This window comes from Grammomys surdaster, unplaced genomic scaffold (genome assembly GCF_004785775.1).
Source record: "Grammomys surdaster isolate TR1022 unplaced genomic scaffold, NIH_TR_1.0 314, whole genome shotgun sequence".
NCBI classification, from domain to species: Eukaryota; Metazoa; Chordata; class Mammalia; order Rodentia; family Muridae; genus Grammomys; species Grammomys surdaster.
Window position 1 is genome coordinate 965,211 of NW_021604733.1, and position 20,647 is coordinate 985,857.

The 20,647-nt window shown below is 47.5% G+C and overlaps 1 protein-coding gene across 1 annotated transcript in view; it reads left to right on the forward strand.

The window, feature by feature from the left end:
• The window catches only part of Asap2 (ArfGAP with SH3 domain, ankyrin repeat and PH domain 2), a 116,919-nt gene that overhangs the window by 37,501 nt on the left and 58,771 nt on the right, over positions 1-20,647 (forward strand). Inside the window, exons 3-6 of the mRNA XM_028777751.1 lie at positions 11,805-11,879; positions 13,204-13,253; positions 15,951-16,080; positions 18,325-18,410. Of these exons, the coding sequence (XP_028633584.1) occupies positions 11,805-11,879; positions 13,204-13,253; positions 15,951-16,080; positions 18,325-18,410 (341 nt within the window). The remainder of the gene's footprint in view (positions 1-11,804; positions 11,880-13,203; positions 13,254-15,950; positions 16,081-18,324; positions 18,411-20,647) is intronic.

The following is a 20,647-nucleotide window of genomic DNA, read 5'->3' on the forward strand; positions in this document are numbered from 1 at the left end:
GGTAGCCCGGGGAGTGAGGGCTGGGGAGTGGGGGCTGGGGAGTGGGGGGACAGGGTGTGTGTAGATCAGATATATTTTTGTGCTTAGCAGTTCGGTGCCTTTTCCTGCTGTGGGAGCAGGATTCTGAAGAAGCAGGCGAGAGGGCTGTTTGTGATCCTGCCCTGGTGGGTGGTTGTTTCCCCAGCATTTCCTTCCTGTTTCTCTCCCCGTTTCTCCTAAAGGGTACACAAGGCCAGGTCAGGACTCAGTGATGCTCTCCGTGGAGGTCACAGGCAGCGAAATGTTTTCATTTCTCCTCTCAGCTCATGACAAGTGAAGAAATTGCTCATCTCAGAGGTGGTGGTGGCTGGTCTGTGGGGCTGTGTCAGTGGGCGGGGAGCAGGGAATGTCGCATATTAGTTTATTGCAGGAAGGGCAGAGAGGAGGATTGTTTAAGACTGTTCCTCTCGTCTTCACTTGAAAATACTTCCATACAAACAAAAAGCTGTCATTATCCTTAGTTTTTATTTGTTTGCTGGTTTGTTTTAACTTGAATGAATTTGAAACCTCTTGGCATTCTGATAAATTCCAGTTACTCTTTGTCTCTGTCCCAAACAGTGGCAGCTCAAATCCTGCTTCTTGGAGTCTACTTCTTCATGCATAGTGGGTGGTTCAAAAACAAGGGAAAGTGTCTTTGCATGACCCAGGGTAAAGGTCTCCAGATGTTGATGTGGTGGGGTTCCCTAGGGAAAAGTCACTGTGCTCCCTGAATTCCGAGCCCCTCAGTGCAGAGTGGTCAGTCAGCTTCATAATGGTTCACTTGTAAGTAACAATAAATGTTCTTGAGAAGGAGAGACCAGAGCAGGGGCAGAGAGAGAGAGAGTGATCTGGAGGCAGAGAGAGTGATCTGGAGTGTTACAGCAGCTGTGTGTCTACTGTAACCCCAGAGAAACCCGAGGAAAACTGCACATGTATGGGGAAGGTGGGCATTGCTGGTTATTGGAGGAGTTGGGGGTGTGGGAGATCATTAGTATATGAAAATATAAAATTAAAACTCTGGGAGCAGCTGGTCAGTGGTGGTGCATGACTTTATTCCCAGTTCTCGGGATCCAGAGCAGGTGGATCTCTTGAGTCTGAGAACAGCCAGGGCTCCACAGAGAAATTCTGTCTTAAGGATACAAAAACAAAACATAAAATTTGGGGGGCTGAGGAGATGGCTTAGTCAGTAGAACTTTTGCCTCCTAAGCAGGAGGATGCGAGTTCAGATTCCCAGGATCCATAAAGCACGCTTGTCATTCCATTGATGATAAGATGGGACACAAAGCCAGATGGATCCCTGGAAGCTGGCAAACCAGCTAATCTGGCTTCTGTGGGGAAGTTCCAGACCAATAAGAGACCCCAGTTTGTACAAAAGATATCTACGGACCAATGCCCAAAGTGGTCCTCTGACCTCTGGACTTGAGTATCTGCACTTGAGTATTATGCAGCACACGCGCGCGTGCACGCACACGCACACGTACACAGACAACCCCCCCCATAAGATTGGGTAGAAGAAAAAATCTCCCAAAATGCAGATCAAGAACTAAATAAAGGAAAACTGTCAATTAGAAAACATATAGAGGATGAATCTCCCAGCTACCCTTAGATGCAGCAGCTACTCTGGAAACCTTAAGATGTAGCAATACCTTTAAATGCTGAGAAAAAAACAAGTCTCTGCCCGGCCTCAGGCCCAGCCCACTGCGCTTGAGCATGGGTTAAAGATGCTCTCACACTCGAAGGCTCTCAGGTATGATTTCTCTGAAACTCCTGCAGAGGAAGTGCTTTAGCAAATGAAGAGGGAAGCAGAAAAGGAGGACTTGGAGTAAGGGTGGGAAGTGGGCAGTGACGGCTATCAAAGAGGACGGGAGTAGCCTTCTAGGCTTAGGTGGGGATGCCAGAGGTAGTGGGGGGTGCTCTCACTCTCTCTGAATCCCTCTGGACTTTCTCAGCTAGACTAAAACCAGCCAGATGCCTTCCCACTTCTTAACTCGTCTAATCCGTATACCAACCCTGAGTTGAGTCAGGTTCACACTGGATGTCTAGATCAGATAGCGCAGGCCCTTATAGCGTACAGAACTGAAATCTCTGTGTGGAGGGTCAGAGCGTTTGGCCACTCTGGAGTGTGTGCTGCTAATAAAGAAAGGGCACCTGCAGCGTGCCATGCCTCAGGGTCTGCAGTTCCTCGTGCAGGCAGTTGCACAGCCAACTCAAAGCAGCTCTTCTCCTCATCTTTTATTTTCTGTAAAAGCAGGGAAGGGACCAGAGCAGGGCAGGACCTGGATGTTGTGTCTGGAACATTGCTCACCATACTGTGGCTTTGCCATTTGCAGTACTTGAAAAATAGAAATCAGAGTCCAATTGCAGTCAGACTTTGTGCAGAGTGGATGTCTCAGAGGGTGGGACATGGTAGGCATCCACAGTGTGGCAAGCTGGGCATGAAAGACCCTCTGTTTCCTTTGCTTTTGGTGGCTGCAGTGCAGGAGAGTGTGTCCTACAGTTGGTAAACATAGGGTGCATACGCTAAGCGATTTCTGGAACCGTAGCTGTTGAGGGACTGATTGAACAAGTGAGAGGACTGGCAAAGTGCCGCCCAGCACATAAGTGGTCTGTTGGAGTTGTCATGACCTGTGACCTTACACAACCTGGCCCTGGTAACTTTTAAGTTTTGAAGTTTTCATTTCGTGGAATGTGGACTGTTGGTCTTACTTTCCAGCAAAGATAAAAACAGAGAAAAAGCTTCTTTAAAGCCTAAATCAGCACTCACCAAGCATGGTGTGAATCTTGTCAACCCTGGGAACACTGAGCCACAGTCTATGAGCTGACTGGGAGAACTCATCTTTTTGGGGGGGGTTATTTTCAAAGTCTTGTTTTTTGACCACACCTGTCCTATCTCATGTTTTCAGGGTCTTTTCTTTGATCTCCCACAGACACTTAAGAATCTGTTCAGTATAGGAGAGATTCTCAGATCCGCCTCTTTCCAGAAAGAGTAATAATTACCACCTGCCTGTTTGGTGGCCCGGAAGGATGCTTCTGAAGCAGTTGGAACAGCTCCAGGGAAGACCTAAAGTATGAAATGAGATTTTCTTCCAAACGGCTGAGACTCTCACCCTTAAAATGCTTGAGCAGCCGAGCAGAATAAAGAGAGAAACCAGGCAGCTTCAGAAATCTAACATTGTGACATTAAACAGGTCATAAAGACAGCCTGGGTTCTTAGACTCATCCTGGAGAGATTTTCCAAGGACCACTTCTGTGACGAGAAGGGACTTTTAAATGACAAGCTTCAAACCAGGACTAACTTCGGCAAGGTCAGCTTCAGATAAATGTTCTGACTGCAGAGAATTAGAAGCAGACAAGCCTTCATAGTCCCAGAACCTACTCAAGAGAAGACCAGAGTCCACAGAACAGGAGCCAGGGAGGCAGAGTTATAGTGTAAGAGCAACTGTGGCCGGGAACTGAGGAATTTCCATTCCTTTTTACCAGAAAAGAACCGGGAGTTCCACCAAACATCTCCTCCCTTTATCACCCTCTAAGCATCTGCCTAGAGTTAGAAGACAGCATAGCTTCCAGTAAAGCCAGCTAACAGGCTCTGCTCAGATAAGCAGCAGCAAGTAGCTTTAGTATATGCTGTGCCTGGCAGGCCCCAATCCACCGCATCTAGAAGAGAGGCTCCCTCTCACAGAGGTATCCCACAGTACCTACCTTTGCCTCATAAATACTGGGATTCAAGGTGTGACCACCATGGCAAAGTCTGAGAAAATGGGAAACACTTGTAGGAGGGGTAGGCTTCGTAGGCCCCCTGGCTAAGGGAGGAGAGCCGAGACAAATTCCAGGAGCAGGCTGTACACAAGCTGGTGCTGGATGAACCAGTGGACTCCATGGTGCCTGTCTTTTGTTATCACCTACTATGTGCTTTGCAGGCCACAAGCAGTTCCCGGAGTCCTAGCAGCCTTGCAAGCTGTCCCTGTCTTATTCTGGTGTGAAAGATGTCTGCATATTTTTGGTAGCTGGCTTTGCTTTGGTCTTTTATTTTGTGTTAAATACTCAAGATCAGCATGAGCTTCCTCTCTTCTTTTTAATTAAATAAACTTACCAAGATGACTCTTCTGCCAGAAAGACAGGATAAAGGGCATATGCCTACTAGGCACCCCTGGAGTAACCCCAACTGTGTGTGTGTGCGTGTGTGTGTGTGTGTGTGTGTGTGTGTGTGAGAGAGAGAGAGAAAGACTATACCAGTATTCATTGGCCAGGGACAGTGTTCTATACCAAGAATAAAAGTGGGCTAGACAATTTTGCTTAGGAAGTTTCCCGGTATGTGCACATATGTGATGTATATATGATGGCCACCTTGCATGCAAGGGTATGGATTATAAGGAAGCATGGTGGAGATGGCTCCAGCCTGGCTCCTTCCACATCAGATGGGAGCCCTCTTATATGGGAAGGACAGGGATACTTTGAACTGTTCTCATTGTTAACCCATTAAAACAAAAACAAAAAAACAAACCCTCTGGCTTCACAGTTCTTGCCCTGGTCCTACCCATTCCTAGTGGTGTGGTCTGGGGGTGAAGGTGGATGCCCTAACCCCCCGTTTCCATACCTTGTCAATGGAGAGAGTAAGGCGCACCTCTCAGGATGGTTGTGACGGTTAAGTGAGATGAAATGCCCTGTGCCCTTTGGTGGTGTAGTCCAGCCATTTCTTCTCCAAAGATTTTCTGCTTGGATGCCCATTCTTTCAGACAAGCAGCTTTGAGAAGGAACACAGAGAACTATCCTTTGAGCCTGGTGGGCACACTTCTGCCCAGTGCCTTTGTGTTAGCTGTTCCCTCTGCCAAGAGTGTTGTTCTACCAGACTTTCATGGTTCTCTGCCTTGCGTACTTCAAACTCTGCTCAAACATCACCTGTAAGAAGGGCGTCCTGAAGAGTCTCTGCCCCAAACATGATCACAGCATCGTTGTGTGATGTACTGAGAGTCATACGTCATCATTTACGGTATTGATAGTCATACCTGTACTGGAATCAGCTTGAACGTCTGTCAGCAGCAGGATGAAGCAATTGTGGTGTGTTCGTACCCTGGGGTAGACCTTAGCATTAAGGAGGAGGGGACCCTGGACCATCAGCAGATAGATTACCATGAATGAATCCCAAGGAAATGATGCTTAAGGAGCCAGACGGCAAGAGTGCATACTAGGAAATGCTGGGAGACAGAAGTTTTCCTTTGGTGTCAGGGCCGGGGGAGGAATCGCCTGGAGACCAGGAGTGAACACTTGGCAGCTTTGGGAGATGATTGGTCTTGTGCATCGGATATTGGCACAGTTTCATGGATGTTATAACCTTCACTTCATTTCCTAACACATTTTTAATGTCTGTGGTTTGTGGTATGAGTTACACCTCAGCAGGCCTGGATAATAAATTTTATACCATTGCTGAAAGCATTGGCATCTGGAAGAGCTTCTGCACTGAGGGAGATGGCTAGGCCACCAACCGAGGGAAGAACTTACCGCTGACTTAAGGCTCAGTTGTGTCAATGTGGAGAGGCCTGTCAGTTGTCATCCATCCTATAAGGGCAGTACCTCATGCCATCCCCTAGAGCCTCATCACCCATGCATTCTAGATCCTGGGCCCAGAGAGGTAGGTGGCTCTCTGGGGAGTGGCATGGGGCAGGGAAGAGACTGGTGTGTGGTCCAAGGTGTAAGGTGGGCAGAGATAGAGTTAAGAAGTTTTAAGGCCAAAAAGTAAAAGTAGTTAGGATGAGAGTCTTAGTATAGGTTTTTGCTGTGAAGAGACACTATGACCAAGACAACTTTTATAAAGGACAACACTTAATTAGGGCTGGTTTACTGGTTCTGAGGTTCAGTTCATTATCATCATGACAGGAAGCATGGCAGCATCCAGGCAGTCCTGGCGTTGGAGGAGCTGAGAGGTCTACATCTTGATCCAAAGGCAGCCAGGAGAAGACCGACTTCCAGGCAACTAGGAGGAGGATCTTAAAGCCCACATCCACAGTGACACACTTCCTTTAGCAAGGCCACACCTCCTAATAGTGGCACTCCCTGGGCCAAGCATATTCAAACCACCACACTGAGCAGCTGGTAAAGGTGGTGTAGGCAGATGCAGTGCCACACCCTTATAGTTATTATCTGGTGTTACCATAATGGATGCCCTTGACCTCTCCCCACTGTGAGCTCCTGCCTTGTTGGCCCAGCTACTTCATTTGTACTTATGAGATAGATGATAGACTTTTGCCTCCAGTTGACTCATCTTGTCCAAATGAACTCAGGAAAGACTGGAAGAGGGAAAGAAAAGGGGAGGACTGTTATTTTAGAAGAGTGTATATTAGCTCACAATAGTTATAGCCTTGATTAAGTGGTCATTGTATTCACAAGTGCTTGCTGTTTCAAAGGCATTTTACAATACTAGTTTACATCAGAGAAAAATGTTCTCAGTCATTGCCTGAGGTTAAGTTAATCCTTGTCTCAGTGTTTGGGCCAAGGTATCCATCTCTGCCCAGAAAAATCTTGGCAGTGGTATGTTTAACAGCTGTCTATGTTAGATCAGGGTTGATTGAGGCAACTTGAAAATAACAGATGAGACAGGCCTCTACAGAAGCAGGTTGTCCTTTAAGGAGAATGAGAAAGGACAGCAGTCTCTTGGGGGTAGAGGTTGCGTGTGCTCAAGGGGGTGGAGACGGTATGTCCCAGCACATGGGGCTTGGGGTTATTATAGGGTAGAAAGGGAGACTTGGAGGTGGAAGATTCCATCTGCAGATCTATTCCCTGCAGTCTCAAAGGTGTCAGTACCAGAGGAGGTTGGTCTGTTGGTCTTATCAGGAGATCCCTGGATCCTAACATCTCCAAGAAAGATGTTATCATTGTGTTAGTGTTCTTGTCCAGGAGTGTCTCAGCTCCTCTGAGGTTTGTTGGGGTTATTAGTGCATTAGCTTGTGTACATGCAGCAGAGGCTTCAGATTTGTTGCCTTCCTGCCAATACACACGGAGGACCAGGAGGAACAGGGCAACTCCCCAGTGAAGCCACTGACGGAGGCACTGTTACAGTTCTATAGTTCTGTTTTGATTTTTATATCTAAGGTTTATTTTAATCCTATGTGTGCATGCGTGTGCATGGGTGCGCGTGTTTGTGTACACGCGCGCGTGCCTGAGGAGACCAGGGAGTGGCTCCTTCTGGAGGGAGCTGGAGATACATACAGGTAGCTGTGAGTTGCCTCCTGTGGGTGCTGGGCACTGAAATCGGATCGTCTGCTAGAACAGATTGTTGTTTTCCTAACTATCCCTCTAGCCCAGTTCCTTCTTACAACAAGCAACATATACAACCTATTTAAGGTATATTTTCCATATCATAAGAACTACCTATATAAATGAGTTAGTGCTTTCTGGAACCTTCCTAAAGCCGAGCCTCTACCCATGCCACAGTTTTAGGGCCCCCTCACCCACCCCCTGCTTTTGCTCTGATTGTTAATCTTAACTCCCCAGCTCCAGTCAACCCTTACCTGTTTTCTGCCTCAGTTATAACTCAGTTTTGATTAGAAAAACAATAGATTTGTCATCTCAGTCAACTTGACGACTTGACTAACCCCGAGAAGAAGACCTTGTGAACAGAGCCGAGGCTCCTTCAGCAGGCCTGATGCTTCAGTCTCTAGTAGCTGCCATGGCGGCCCCCTCTGCCGCAGCCGCCCCCACCTGCAGCAGCACCTCAGCCCACCCTCCATGACCTTCCATTCACCCGGGCACATGCTTTCTGGTTCTGTAGGAAGGCAGAATTCTTTCCTGTGTTTTAAGGCTGGTTTCTCAGGTCATGCTCAACAAAAATTTCCCTAGTTTCCAGGTAAAAGTGACTTTGAGACCCCCCCCCAGGGTTTCCCTTATAGCTCAGGGAGGGGCCTTCAGTACAGGTAGCCTTCCCCCTAGCAAAGCTCAATTCCTGGGGCTCAGTCTGTCTTCTCTTAACTCCTCTGTGCATCTCCTGTGCACCGGTCTTCACTGTTTTAATTCTTAATTTATTACTTTATTCACTTTACATCTTGATCAAGCACCCCCCTTCCTCTCCTCCAAGTCTCACCCTTATGACCCCCTCCCCTTCTCCTCAGAGAAAGGGAAGTTCTCCTTGGGTACCACTCTACCCTGGGACATCAAGTCGAAGGAGGACTAAGCATCTCCTCTCCCCACTGAGGCCCGACCAATCAGTCCAGGAGAAGGGGATCCAACAGCAGGCAGCAGCGTCAGAGACACCCCCTACACACACACACACACACAGCAGAGTCAGAGACACCCCCTACACACACACACACACACACACACACACACACACACACTCTAATTGTCAGGGGACCCACATGAAGACCAAGCTGGATATCTGTTCCAAATGTGTAAGGGGCCTAGGGCCAGCCCCTGCATCCTGCCTAAGACATTCTCAACTAAATGAAGATAAAAGCACACCAATGGAGTGTGTGTGGATAGCTGCGGATGTTCACCCTTCTCTATATCCTGTAGACTTTGCCTACCTCTTCCTATTTTTATTTTGATAAATCTATTAGCATCAGCTTGCCTGCCTTCCTTCCTTCCCTCCCTCCCTCCTTCCCTTCCTCCTTCCTTCCTTCCTTATCTACCCATCTATCCATCCATCCTTACTTTGTTTTGGTTGGTTTGGTTGTTGCTTTTGAGACAGGGCCTTGAACTTGCTATATAGCCAGCATGACCTTGAACTCTTGATCCTCCTGCGTCGACCTCCTGAGTTCTAGAATTACAAGTGTGTGGAATTATACCCAGTTTATGCAGTGTTGGGAATTAAATCCAGGGCTTTGTACAGGGCTAGCCAGACGCTCTACTAAAACAAAATGGGGAGCTACACTCCCAGCCCCTAGAGTTTATAATTCTTGCTTCGTGTATATATTTTTATTCTCATAGCCAATTGTTTGCAGAGAAGACTCAAAAAAGCCTGATGGATGGACTAAAGAGTTTACACACATTTGCTGTATTATAGTTGGCAGGGGCTTGCTGACTAGCCCAGACTGGCTTTGAACTTGGGATCCTCCTCTCCCAGTAAATGAAGATTCGTTTCCCTCTCTGACGTGTCCCACCAGTACTCACTGCCTGGTCATTCACTACAGGTGGATCCTCAGGGATGGGGGGGGGATGAGGCTGGACAGGCCTGGGGCCAAGTGGTCTTGGCAGCTAAGGTGAGAACAGACTCTCAGGAGCTTTTGGTGAGATAGCTCATTTTAATGGGGATGGGGGAGTGATGGGGGGGGGAGAACAAAGTTATTTAAACCTTTGGGGTTGGGTATGGGGTATTGGGGTGAGTATACATCATTGGCTGGGGCCAGGGTGCTGGAGATGCCTCATTTGCATAAGAATGGATTTCAGGTGCTGGTGGTCTTGACCTTATAAGGGGAGAGCAAGTTTAGCCTGTCTGCCTGGCTACTTGACCTCCTGGGGATGGGGGCAAAGGTCCTACTCCTGTTGATCTCAGGATGAGATTTCCAGGGTTTGGACATGCCTTGACCCCACTCTTGCTTGGGGCCTGCTACCCCCACCCTTGGCTCCTCTATCCCACACTGCCCCACTGAGGGGGGTGTGCAGTGCACACATGAGAGGTAGCGTGGATATTTTCTAGAACTTAGTGGATGCAGGTGGGACCTGCCAAGTGCCAGAAGAAATTCATAACAGGGAAAGCCTAGGGAGTGCCGGCCAGGAAAGGCGGGATGATCTCTTGCAGTTGAGAAAAGCGGCATTTGAGTTCTGGCCAGAGGGAAAATAGCTCTGGACAGTAAGGACAAGAGAGGACAGAGACTACCTCTTGGTGAAACAGCTGATTGTGGAGGGGTGGTAACAGGAACAAGGTTAGATGTGTGGTCAAGAGCACCCCAGGGTGTCTGCCTTCCACCTTGATCTTGCAGGAGGAAGAGGTGATCCTCTTCAAAGCCCTGTGTTCCCCCACAGCTTCCCATCAGCTCCCAATGGAACCCAGGTATGACTGCTTGCTTTCAGGTGTGATTGCTCTCTCCCAGGTGTGATTGCTCTCAGGGATTACTCATAGGCAAAAACTGGGTTGTTACTGTCAGCCCCAGACCTCACTTTCAAAAGAACTTTACAGTACTTAAAAGTTGATCTATTAAGCTTAACCATCACAAGTCACAGCCGATTACAGTGTGCTTTGGGCTGATGTCAGGCCCATGACAAATGTTGACTTATTTAATACTAAAGCAACAGTGTCTCAGTTAGGCTTTCTATTGTTATGAAGAGACACCAGGACCACAGCCAATTTTATCGAGGAAAACATTTAATTAGGACTGGCTTACAGTTGCAGAGATTTAGTCCATTATCATCATGGCAGGAAACGTGGTGCCATACAGACATGGTGCTGGCGAAGGAGCTGGCAGTTCTACATCTTGATCCCCCAGCAGCAGGAGACCGTGAACCTGGGGTGGGGGTTGTGGTAATTATTTAAATCGGCCTCTGGTTCATCCGACTATCTAAGCTGCAGCGGCTCTGCCTAGCCCAGCCGCCACGTTTCTCGGCCTGAGGCCACGTGCATACTGCAGCTAGAACCGGCCCACCAGAAACACCAGCCCTGCCACCCACTAGATGCCAACATGAGAGATGGCTCTGCCAATCTTCCACACTGTCTCCACAAGGCAGGGCATTGCCCAGACCATTCGGCCATCCATGTGGGCCCAGTAAGAGAATGAGACTCTAATTCTTATAGATTAATCAAAGGCTTTATATGTTTGATAATGATTAATAACAAGATGCCCATACAAAGAAAGTTGTATCCCAATTAGCTAACCTAATTATAAGTTTATAAGTTGTTCCCCATGAGTGCTCTCCATATCTGTGTGGTTCTCCATCCTCCTACATCTCTGCCCTCTCTAGCTCCTCCTCTTCCTTTTTTCTCTTCCTCTCCCAACTCCTCCTCTTCCTCTCCTTACTCCTCCCACCTTAGCTCCTCCTACAGAGGGTGAGTGGGAATGGAGGCCCTTAGGCAAATGATGGGAAGGGGTGCAGGGGGATCAATCGAAGGGGCCTTTGGCAGGAGACATAGGCAGCCTGGCTCAATACCGAAGGCTTTCCCTCACTGGTTCCTGATGGGAGATTCAGTCCTTGCGTGTCCAAACTCTTTATTCATGATGAAGATGGTGCATACAACTTACTCAGGGTGGACCAGAGATTAAATACCTTTTGCAGGAAGGAATATCCAGGAAGGGAAGATTATTGGCTAAACCTTCGGTGCGGCCCATCTGTATACCTCATTAGCATGGAGAATTCTGGGCTCTATGCTAAGTGACGACAGTCTTCATGTGGGATGTTGTGGTCATGTGCTCCAGGACAGGAACCTGGGCAGGAGCAAACACAAACGCCTACTGTTGTTAATTATGAAAATTGCAGGGGTTCCTTAATCTGCCCCCTTTCCAGTTTTTGTCTGGTAACAGGGTTCCACTTGCCCCACACCACAGCAGTGGTGGTAGGAGGTAGGTCGTTGTGCCCTTTTCTTCCATGCTTCTGACTGATTGATTCTCTTATTGATTGATGGTTTCTTTAAAATAATTTCCCACAACTGAAAAACGGAAGGTTCTTACTGTGGAAGCACACAGATCTGGGTCTTTCGTTAACTATGTGCTCACTTCTGAAACAAAATGTTCGTGGGTGAGTAAGGCCACCATGCTGTGCTGGCCAGGTGTAGTGAATTATATCAGTGTCCCTTCCAACCCCCTCACTACCTTTGCTTTGGATTAGAAGGAAGTTGACTATCTTTTCTGTTTTCTCTTCCTCTTTAGATTCAGAATATGAACAACATCATCTCGTTCCCTTTGGACAGTTTGCTGAAAGGAGATCTGAAAGGAGTGAAAGGGGTAGGAGGAGCCAAGTCCTGGCGCTCTGAGGTCATGGGAGTCACAGTGCTGTCAACCGTCAACCCCACCCAACACTTGAGGCCACAGGGATGGCATCTGCTTTGTTTCTTTTAATGTGACATTTTGATGCCACCTTCTGTGGGAACAGCAGTGCCTCTCGGCCATTGGGTTGCTCTGTTGCGGGCGCTGCAGGCTTGGTAAAGGGAGAACGCAGAGACAGGAAATGAGCCGATCGAGGTTCCCCCAGGGTGACAGGAGCAGGGACAGGCAGTGGGATGTGGTTTCCTAGATGCTGTGTTGCTGATTTACTTCGAGGAAAGGATCCTAGTGAGGACAGAAAGTGTCATAAGCATGAGCTAACTACGTATTTGTCCTTCAGAGGATGCTGGCTGTTTGGACAGCCCTGGACACTTATACCACTGAGGCCTTGTAGTATTTAGTGAAAGCTGGGATTATTATTAGTCCTTGGGGCCAGAGAGCTGTTTGGCTGAGTCTTTGAGAGATCCAAGCCTTTTATGTGCTTGTGATTTTTGGGTGTCTGGTATATCTGGAAGCCTGTCTGCCCCATCTTGAGGACCTCTGCCTGGACCTCCTGCTGTGTCTCTTGCAGAGTGCACAAGGAGGAAACGTTTAGGACCACAAGAGGCATTACTTGTTTTCCCTGTGGAGACCCAGAAATGAGGCCTTCTGAGTTACCAGGAGAAAAACAAAAGCAAAAACTAAGGGGTATGAGGTTGCCTTCCACAGAGGAAAGACAGATCCCACAGTGGAAGTATGGAGCCGTACTATGTGCCAGGCTGTCAGGAGCAGGAGGACAGTTTCACAAAAAAACCTTCCGTGGCTGGGGGAAGACTTGAAGACTAAACACAGAAAAAAATCTTGTTGAAGAGAACAGACCCGTGTGGGAATCTTTTGATAGACCTGAAAGCCTCAGTAATTTTTTTTTTTTAGAGCCAAGCCTTATTAAAGATCATAACTCTTCAGTTCCAAGTGCAGAAGAAAAATCCAGGGAAACGGGGAGAGTGGGACAGGGTTGGAAGTGAAGACGGGTGATGCGCATGTTGTAGAGGCTGCTTTTGTGTGTGTGTTGTGTGTTTAAAATAACATGTACTTGAAACAGAGAAAGCATGAGAAAGCAGGCGAGAGCAGTCTGGCCACCCTACTCACAGTGTATCAAAGGCACCTGGTCCTTATTATTTTTATAGGATCTCATGCGTGATTTCTTTCAGGCTAGTTCTGTGCAGAGCCAGTCTAGGAATAAGGATGTTTGACTTGCACAGAAGTTAATGATTAATTAAACTTACTCACTGCCCTCTGTTTACAGGATCTGAAAAAGCCCTTCGATAAAGCTTGGAAGGACTATGAAACAAAAATGTGAGTGCTTTTATTTTTATTTTACTTTTTTGGAGGTATATGTAGGTAATTGGAGATTTCAGTCTTAAATCATGTTTTTGTTGCTCGAAAGGACTTACTGAGTAGACCTAATCCAGGTACGAATTTGCCTAAAGCTGCATTGCCCTGGCTCATACTGGCAGATGGGTTTCTGTTGTCTGCATTCGGAAACGATGGCTTCTGCTAGCAAGCTCTGTGGTGTCATGGTGGTTATAGGACAGTATCTCACACTATGTCTTCCTGGTGATTCATTAAACAAACCTCGGGAGCTCAGAGAGGGCTCAGTGGGTAAGCCACGGGCCATGTAAGTGTGAAGACCCAACTTTGAATCTCCAGAACCCACATGAAAAGCCAGATGCAGTACTGCGTGTCTGTAATCCCAGCGTTCTGGAGTGAGATGGGAGGCGGACACAGGAGAATCCTGGAAGTTTGTGGGAAGATGTGTGGCCCATCGTTACACAGTGGCAAATGAGAGACTCTGTCTCAGTCAAGTCAAAAAGCAACTGACACCTGAGGTTGTCCTCTGACTTCCACGTGCCTGCCAGGATACAAAAACACCCTCCGTTACACATACACAGGCCCACCGCCACACACTAAGTTGCTCTGTTTGCTTGTTTGTTTTGGTTTGTGTCTTAAGTGTGCTCTTAGCTCTGGGTTCCTATTTCTCTGAAATACCAGCTCTCTTGTTTTTAGGATTTCAAGCCCCTTGTGTTTCAGCTTTACCTGGTATCTTTGTTGCTAGGGAGGGATGTAGTGGTTGGGGCTCTGTGACTCTGAGACCTGAACCACCAGGCCACTCCTGGACAGCTATAGGCAAGGGCAGTTAGAGCCATACTTAACAGTTCTCATGCCAAAGACGAGAAGAATCAGCCAGCTAGAAAAAGCTGGGACGAAGGGACGAAAGGTGGAGGGGGGGCGGCTTAAGGCTTTCAATTATTTAAATGCTGGAGAACTCAATTCTTTTAAATGCCTCATGCTTCCTTGTAATCTCTCTGGGACTGGAGGTGTTTCTGAATGGAAAGGAGCTTTCATGTGAGACCATCTGGTGTAGTGAAGAGGGTTAGAAAAGGGAAAAATCACTTCAGATGTGACTGTAAGTATTTCAACTGGGCTGTTTTGTTTTTAAGCTGCCCCGGGGTTTTCTTCCGTTAGTGAAGTATCACAAAGCTCAAATCTACCTGTGGAAATGCCACCTCTTGGCATTCATTCCACCTGTAGAAATGGTACACCCTGTGTGGAAATTGCCTGGATTTCAGGTCTGGAGTTTCACTGACCCAAGGAGACTCCCAACCAGTGGCCCTGCCCACTCAGCCTGATTTAACTGTGATAGGTTCTGTGATATCAGCAGGGATGGGCCTTGCTGAGTGCTGCCACTTATGTACCCAGCAAGACGGTCTCAAGCTAGGGCCAGGAGTGGTATTGACCTTGACCAACTTTTTTACCTGTGCCTGCTTCCTTTCCCCAAGAGCTGGCTTAGAGAATGCTGTGGGAGAGAGGCCTCTGGCTATGAAGAGATAGACTGGGGAGAGAAGGTGTCACACTCTCTAAGATGAAGTGTTGCCTGCACAGCACAGGACAGAATCACCTTCAGAGGTTCAGAGTCTGGTGTGGAAGGGGCAGAGCCTTTTAAACTCAAAGCGACCCGAGGATATGTTAAAAAGATTTTTTTTTAAACCCACGAACATGAGTGGTTCCTCTATCCCAAGAGGCCTTGCCACGTGTAGTAACTAGGTTTAAGATGTCTTCAGGATTCTCAGCCGTAGCTCTGGACTGAATATTTAGATACATGGCCAGGACCATAGAATGGTATAAGGAGTCCAGAGGCTTAGTGGCCACAGCTCCAGTAAGGTGCTTAAATTCACTGAACAGTGTTCCTGCCAAATGACCTCTTAGTCCCTCATGTTCTTTTCTCCTTCAGCTTATTGGGTTTACCTTGTGTACTCAGATAAATGAGCAAGGACTGACGTTCCTGCCTCTTACACACACACACACACACACACACACACACACACACACACACTACCTCCTGTGACAGGAAACCCTCAAGTAGTCTGTTAATCATCAAACAACTTTTAAAGAAAATGCCAGCTACGTCTCTGTGTGTCACCCAAGGCTCGGCACTCAGTGCCTCCGTGGACTTTAGATCTAGAGCTCTCTATGGCTGATATGACTCTGTGACTCCCTTCCTCTTGGTGGTAGTTCTGGTGTGTGCTGTGCTGGTCAGTTTATACCCAAACTGTACACATGACATTTAGTAACGTAGTTCAGCATGAAGTCACCATGAAAAGGATCTGGAGGACAGATGACCAGCATGATGCTATAGAGAGAAGTATTGTGGAAGCCGTGTAGCATGTGACTTTACTAAATGGGGCAGGCAGGGTGCTAGTGGAGGTCCAGAGAGAGGCTGGCAATCCAGGGCTAGGTGTATGTGGATCTTCCATCAGACATGGATCAGACCTAATATGTGCTTAGGGAGGATCTGTTCAGTAGTAGCAGGAAGCCACGTCCGATCTGTTTTTATGAGACAAGAGGTGGTTTGCTTTCTGTAAGAGTTAAGAGGTTGCCTGCTCAAAAGAGTGTGGCGAGCGTTTGTCTCAGCAGGTGACTCTGAGGCTGTCCAGTAGGGAGTGCTGTGCTGAAAGGCCTCTCGATTAATGCCTGCTTCGTCTTCACACATAGAACCAAAATAGAAAAGGAGAAAAAGGAACATGCCAAGCTCCACGGGATGATTCGTACCGAAATAAGCGGGGCTGAGATTGCAGAGGAGATGGAGAAGGAAAGACGGTTCTTCCAGCTGCAGATGTGTGAGGTAAGAGGCTGTGAGAGAAAAGCCACTCAAGTACAGGACCCACCACATGTGCACGCCTCCTCTCCACTGACCCCGTGGCTCTGGTGACAGTACCCGCTTGGGTACTGGGCTGCATTTCTGTACTAAAGGTTTGCTTTGTTAAAGGAATGGTAGACTACTTACAGGTGTGTGGGTTTAGGTCCGTCTAACACCAACCTTTATTAAAGGGGAACTCAGAAGTTAAGAACACCTTCTACCCAGCCCTGAGGACCTGATGGTGCATCTCTGCATCTAAGTCAGGCTGCCAAAAACACCTGTAATCCTAGCTCCAAGGGATCTGACACCCTCTTCAGGCCTTCAGATAGACCTGCATGTGTGAATGTGTGTGCTTGTGTGCACGTGTGCATGTACACATAGACACAGATAGATGAGAATCTTCTTTCCATTTTTTGGTTTTTTGGGTTTTTTTTTGGGGGGGGGGGTTAAGTAGAAGAGAGGACATGAAGAATGTCCTCCCTGGCCTCCCATACTTTCTCAAAGGAGTTGGCTAGAATACTTCCTTCTTTGATGCTTTTAAGACTTGCTCGTGCACCTGTGGAGTTAGTGAACGAGAGGAAGAGTGAAGATTCAGTCAGCAAACATTCATGCAGCCCATGAACTGAGTCCTTAGCATCCAGTTCCCAGACATCACCTGCCCTCAGGTTCTTGCTTCCTGTGGCCTGTGTCTTAGAAAAGGGCAGAAGGGGAACTGACCCCAGCGGTCTTTATCAAGATCACAGACCACTGAGCATGAAGGCCTTTGTATTTCTGTGCCTCACTATGAATGAGAATGGCCCCGTCTCTCCCTGGGCTCTACATCAGTGAAATCCCAGCCCAGTGCCACTTGTTACACCCTTTTAAATTGGACACTATTAAAAAAAAAATTGTAAACTCTCCTTCCTATTCATCTCTGTACGCATTTCTGATTGTCTCTTAGAATAAGTTCCGGTAAGTAGAATTTCTGGGTCAAAGAGCGTCCACATTTTAAGTCTTGATTCATTGCCAAGCATTTTATTTAACGATTGTATCATTTTGGCCCATGGCCAGACATCCAATTAACAGCAAATAACTATCAAAAAGGAAGGAGAAGAGAACACATAGGCAGTTCTTACAGAGAGGAGAAAATTGGTTGTTATGGTTTCAGAATGGCTTCCTGTCCCCTCCCTGGCTTGCACAGCTGGCCTGGAGAGTTCCTGGACTTGGCCTAATCCTGAGAGACAGCTGGGAACTCATAGGGCCCAGCTCAGGTTGGCAGGTTTTCCTGGGCCATCCTGTCTTGAAAATAAGGTATGCTCAGAATTCTTATACCACAGCCTCACAGTGAGAGCAGAGGGGGTTATAGAGCCCTTGTTCTGTATACTTATAGGAGAGAGGGACAGGTGCATTTCATAATGCCTGCTAATTGGCCCTTGGTAGATCCTCCAGGTTAGAACTGGCTTTAATGCAACTTAATTTAAAATTCCCCTTTTTAGCAATAATATTTATGGAAAGTGCTTTGGGTCAGCAACATGGTCATGAAGTCTCAGCTACTGGATTGTAGCAGTTAGTATTGAAGACAGCGACTCGACAAAGAGAGGAATTTGAGACTGGCTGAGGTGGCACATGCCATTGGTCTCAGGACAGCCAGGACTACGTAGAAAGACAGTGTCTCAAAGGAAACGGAAAGGATCTGGGAAGAGGAGTGTGAGTGTGCGTAGGAAGATCCAGGCTAGTTAGAAATGCCCATTTGTTCCAGACATCCTCCTTCCGTGCAACCAGAGTAAGCTTATCCTGGCTGGAAGTGGTAGAATATCTAGTTAGGAGACACGGTCCTTAAACACTGAATTGCCTGGCTGTCATAACCATTGAGACATACATGCAGAAGGTACTCAGCATCTGTCTACCACTTGCCCCGCCCAGTCTACAAGCTGTTAAAGAAGTCAAGAGAGAGTCACAGGGGGTGTTGCTCGGTTGGTAGCTTGGTCTGCTATCCACGAATCCCTGGGGTCAGTCTCCAGCCTTACAGATAAGACAAGATGTGGTACTGCACACTTGTATCCCAGCACTTGGGAGGCAGAAGCGAGAGGATGAAAAAGGCAAGGCCCTCCTTGACTGTATGACAAGGAGTTCAAGGCTAGCCCAGGCTACTGGAGTCCCTGGTTCAAAAGACGTCCCCAGTATCTTCAGAAGCTCACGTTAAGCTCCTGCTTGCTCTTCTCTCAGCATCCTTTCCTTCCTTCTCCACAGTACCTGCTGAAGGTCAATGAAATCAAGGTTAAGAAGGGAGTGGATTTGCTTCAGAATCTGATCAAGTACTTCCATGCCCAGTGCAAGTAAGTGTCCCTTCTTTATGGCGTCTTTTCGAATGTTGCTCCACGGATAGCAGCTTCCGATGGATAGCATTGCCCTGAGGGAATAAACATTCACCTGGAAATGACCATGGCACGGCTGAGGACATAGCTCAGTGTTAGATCACTCTTGGCCTAGCATGTGTGAGGGCCCAGGCTCAACCCCCAGAACTGCAAAGAAAAGAGAAGGAAAGGAAGAAATTATCATGAGCTGGGGCTAGTGACATAGCTGTGTTTGTACAGTGTTTGCCTAGCATGTAGGAGTTGGGGGGGGTGGGTATGGTGGGGGCAGGGTGGTGTCTTGGGTTTAATTCCCACACTACATAAACCAATGTGATGGCACACACCCATAGTCCAGGTGCTCTTTAGAGGTAGAGGCAGAAGTGGCAGAATTTTAAGGTCATCCTTGGCTATATAGCGACTAGCCTGGGCTACATGAAACCCTATGAATGAATGAATGATGACCATGGAAGGAAATAAGTGCTCAGGATACAACACAGATGAACCTTGACCTTGTAGAGGGATGGAAGCCAGAGACACAAGACCACATTGCATGACTGCATTTGCCAAGTCATGGGTTAAAGCATATTTATAGACAGAAAGCAGCTTAGCAGTTACCATAGACAAGGAAGAGATGGAATCTGACTGTTCATGGGTGCGGACTTGCCTTCGGAGGTAACAGAAACATCTTGGAATCGTGCTGGTTGCTCAGCCCTGTCAGTATTCTGTATATATACAAATATTTAAGTATATATACAAATATTTAAAAATTGATATATTGTCATATATTTTTTTCTTGCTGACTTGCTTGATCTGACACATGATCTCAGAGGTTTTTGTTGTTTTTGAAAGAGTAGGGAATTGGTGTTAATTTGATGTATTATATTAAGATAGTAATTTCATTTACTGCTGGATCTAGAAAGTCAGTAGGAAAAAAAGAAATACTTCATGTTGTAGATTCTCAGCTTTGCTCTCTGGAGGTCAGCCTCTGCATGGTTCTGTTTCTGTCCCAGGCCCCGAGCACTGGTGTAAGTATACACCCATGGCTCCTTTACTCACCGGCCCAGGCGTCTTTGATGGAGTTTGTGCTATGTCAGGCTTTATGAAAGGTGCTGAGTTAAAGGGATGTGGTTGGGGAGATGGACTTAGGCATTGAATGTTTGCCAAAGTGTTCTGAAGACTGGAGAGATGCTGCTAAGGGCGCTGGCTGCTCTCCCAGAGGATTCAGGCTGGATTCCTAGTGCCTATGTAACAGCTCGCAAACATCTATAACTCCGGTGTCAGGGATCCAACTTTTCTGACCTCTGAAGACTCCTGCAGGCATAGGATATACATACATGCACTCAGGTACACACATGTACACATAAGGATAAACTATACATTTAAAAAGACAGTGGACTGCCATAGAATAGGCTGAGATGAAGTAGCCTGGCTGGACTGGTCACAGCTGGAGTGGAGAGTGGGAAGTCTCAAGTGCCACACCCGTTTGCTTACCTCTCCCTGAGTGGGCTTTGCCTGGGGCTGGCGTCACTGCTCACCCCTTTCCTAGAATGTCAGCAAAGTCCCCTGTTTTCTCCTGGGACTCAGTCCTGGCAGCAGCCCGGATGGGCTCTTGCCTCTATAGCAATCCTCTGTGTGCCTCCCAGATGGCTCTTCATTCATTCCCATGTCCACGGGTGCTACATGGACCAGCCACATACGTGCAGCAGGGCTGTGTGCTCACCCCTGTATGGCTGTGGTGACGTAGTGTGGCTGGGTGACATCGCCTCCCTGCAATTATGATCAGGGTGAGCTTGTGCTGGGAAAGATTGGCCCAGAGTCAAGAGGACCTGGAATTTCTAGAATTTTTAAGGTGGTTTCCCTGACCAACTCAATGACTGTTGAGCACATCGGCTGTTCTGTCCTCCCCGTAACCCGGCCGCCAGGCTATGTAGGAAGTGGGTCGCTTCCTTGCTGAGTTTTTATTTTTAGGAAGAAGTTATTCTCAGATTTCCTTTTTCTTCTTTATTTTGCACAAACTATCAGTTGGGTAGCAACAGGCCACTTGTGGAAAGTGAATTACTTGGCCTTTTATGGCCACAAGCTCAATAACCTTCTAAAATATGAATCTTCCTGCTTCCTCCTGGGATGAGTGCTAGTGTATGGGCGTGTGTGGGGGCTGCGTCCTCACATTGGCTAGTTCATACTTGGGGAGATAAAACTCAGCCCAAGAGGCTTGGCTC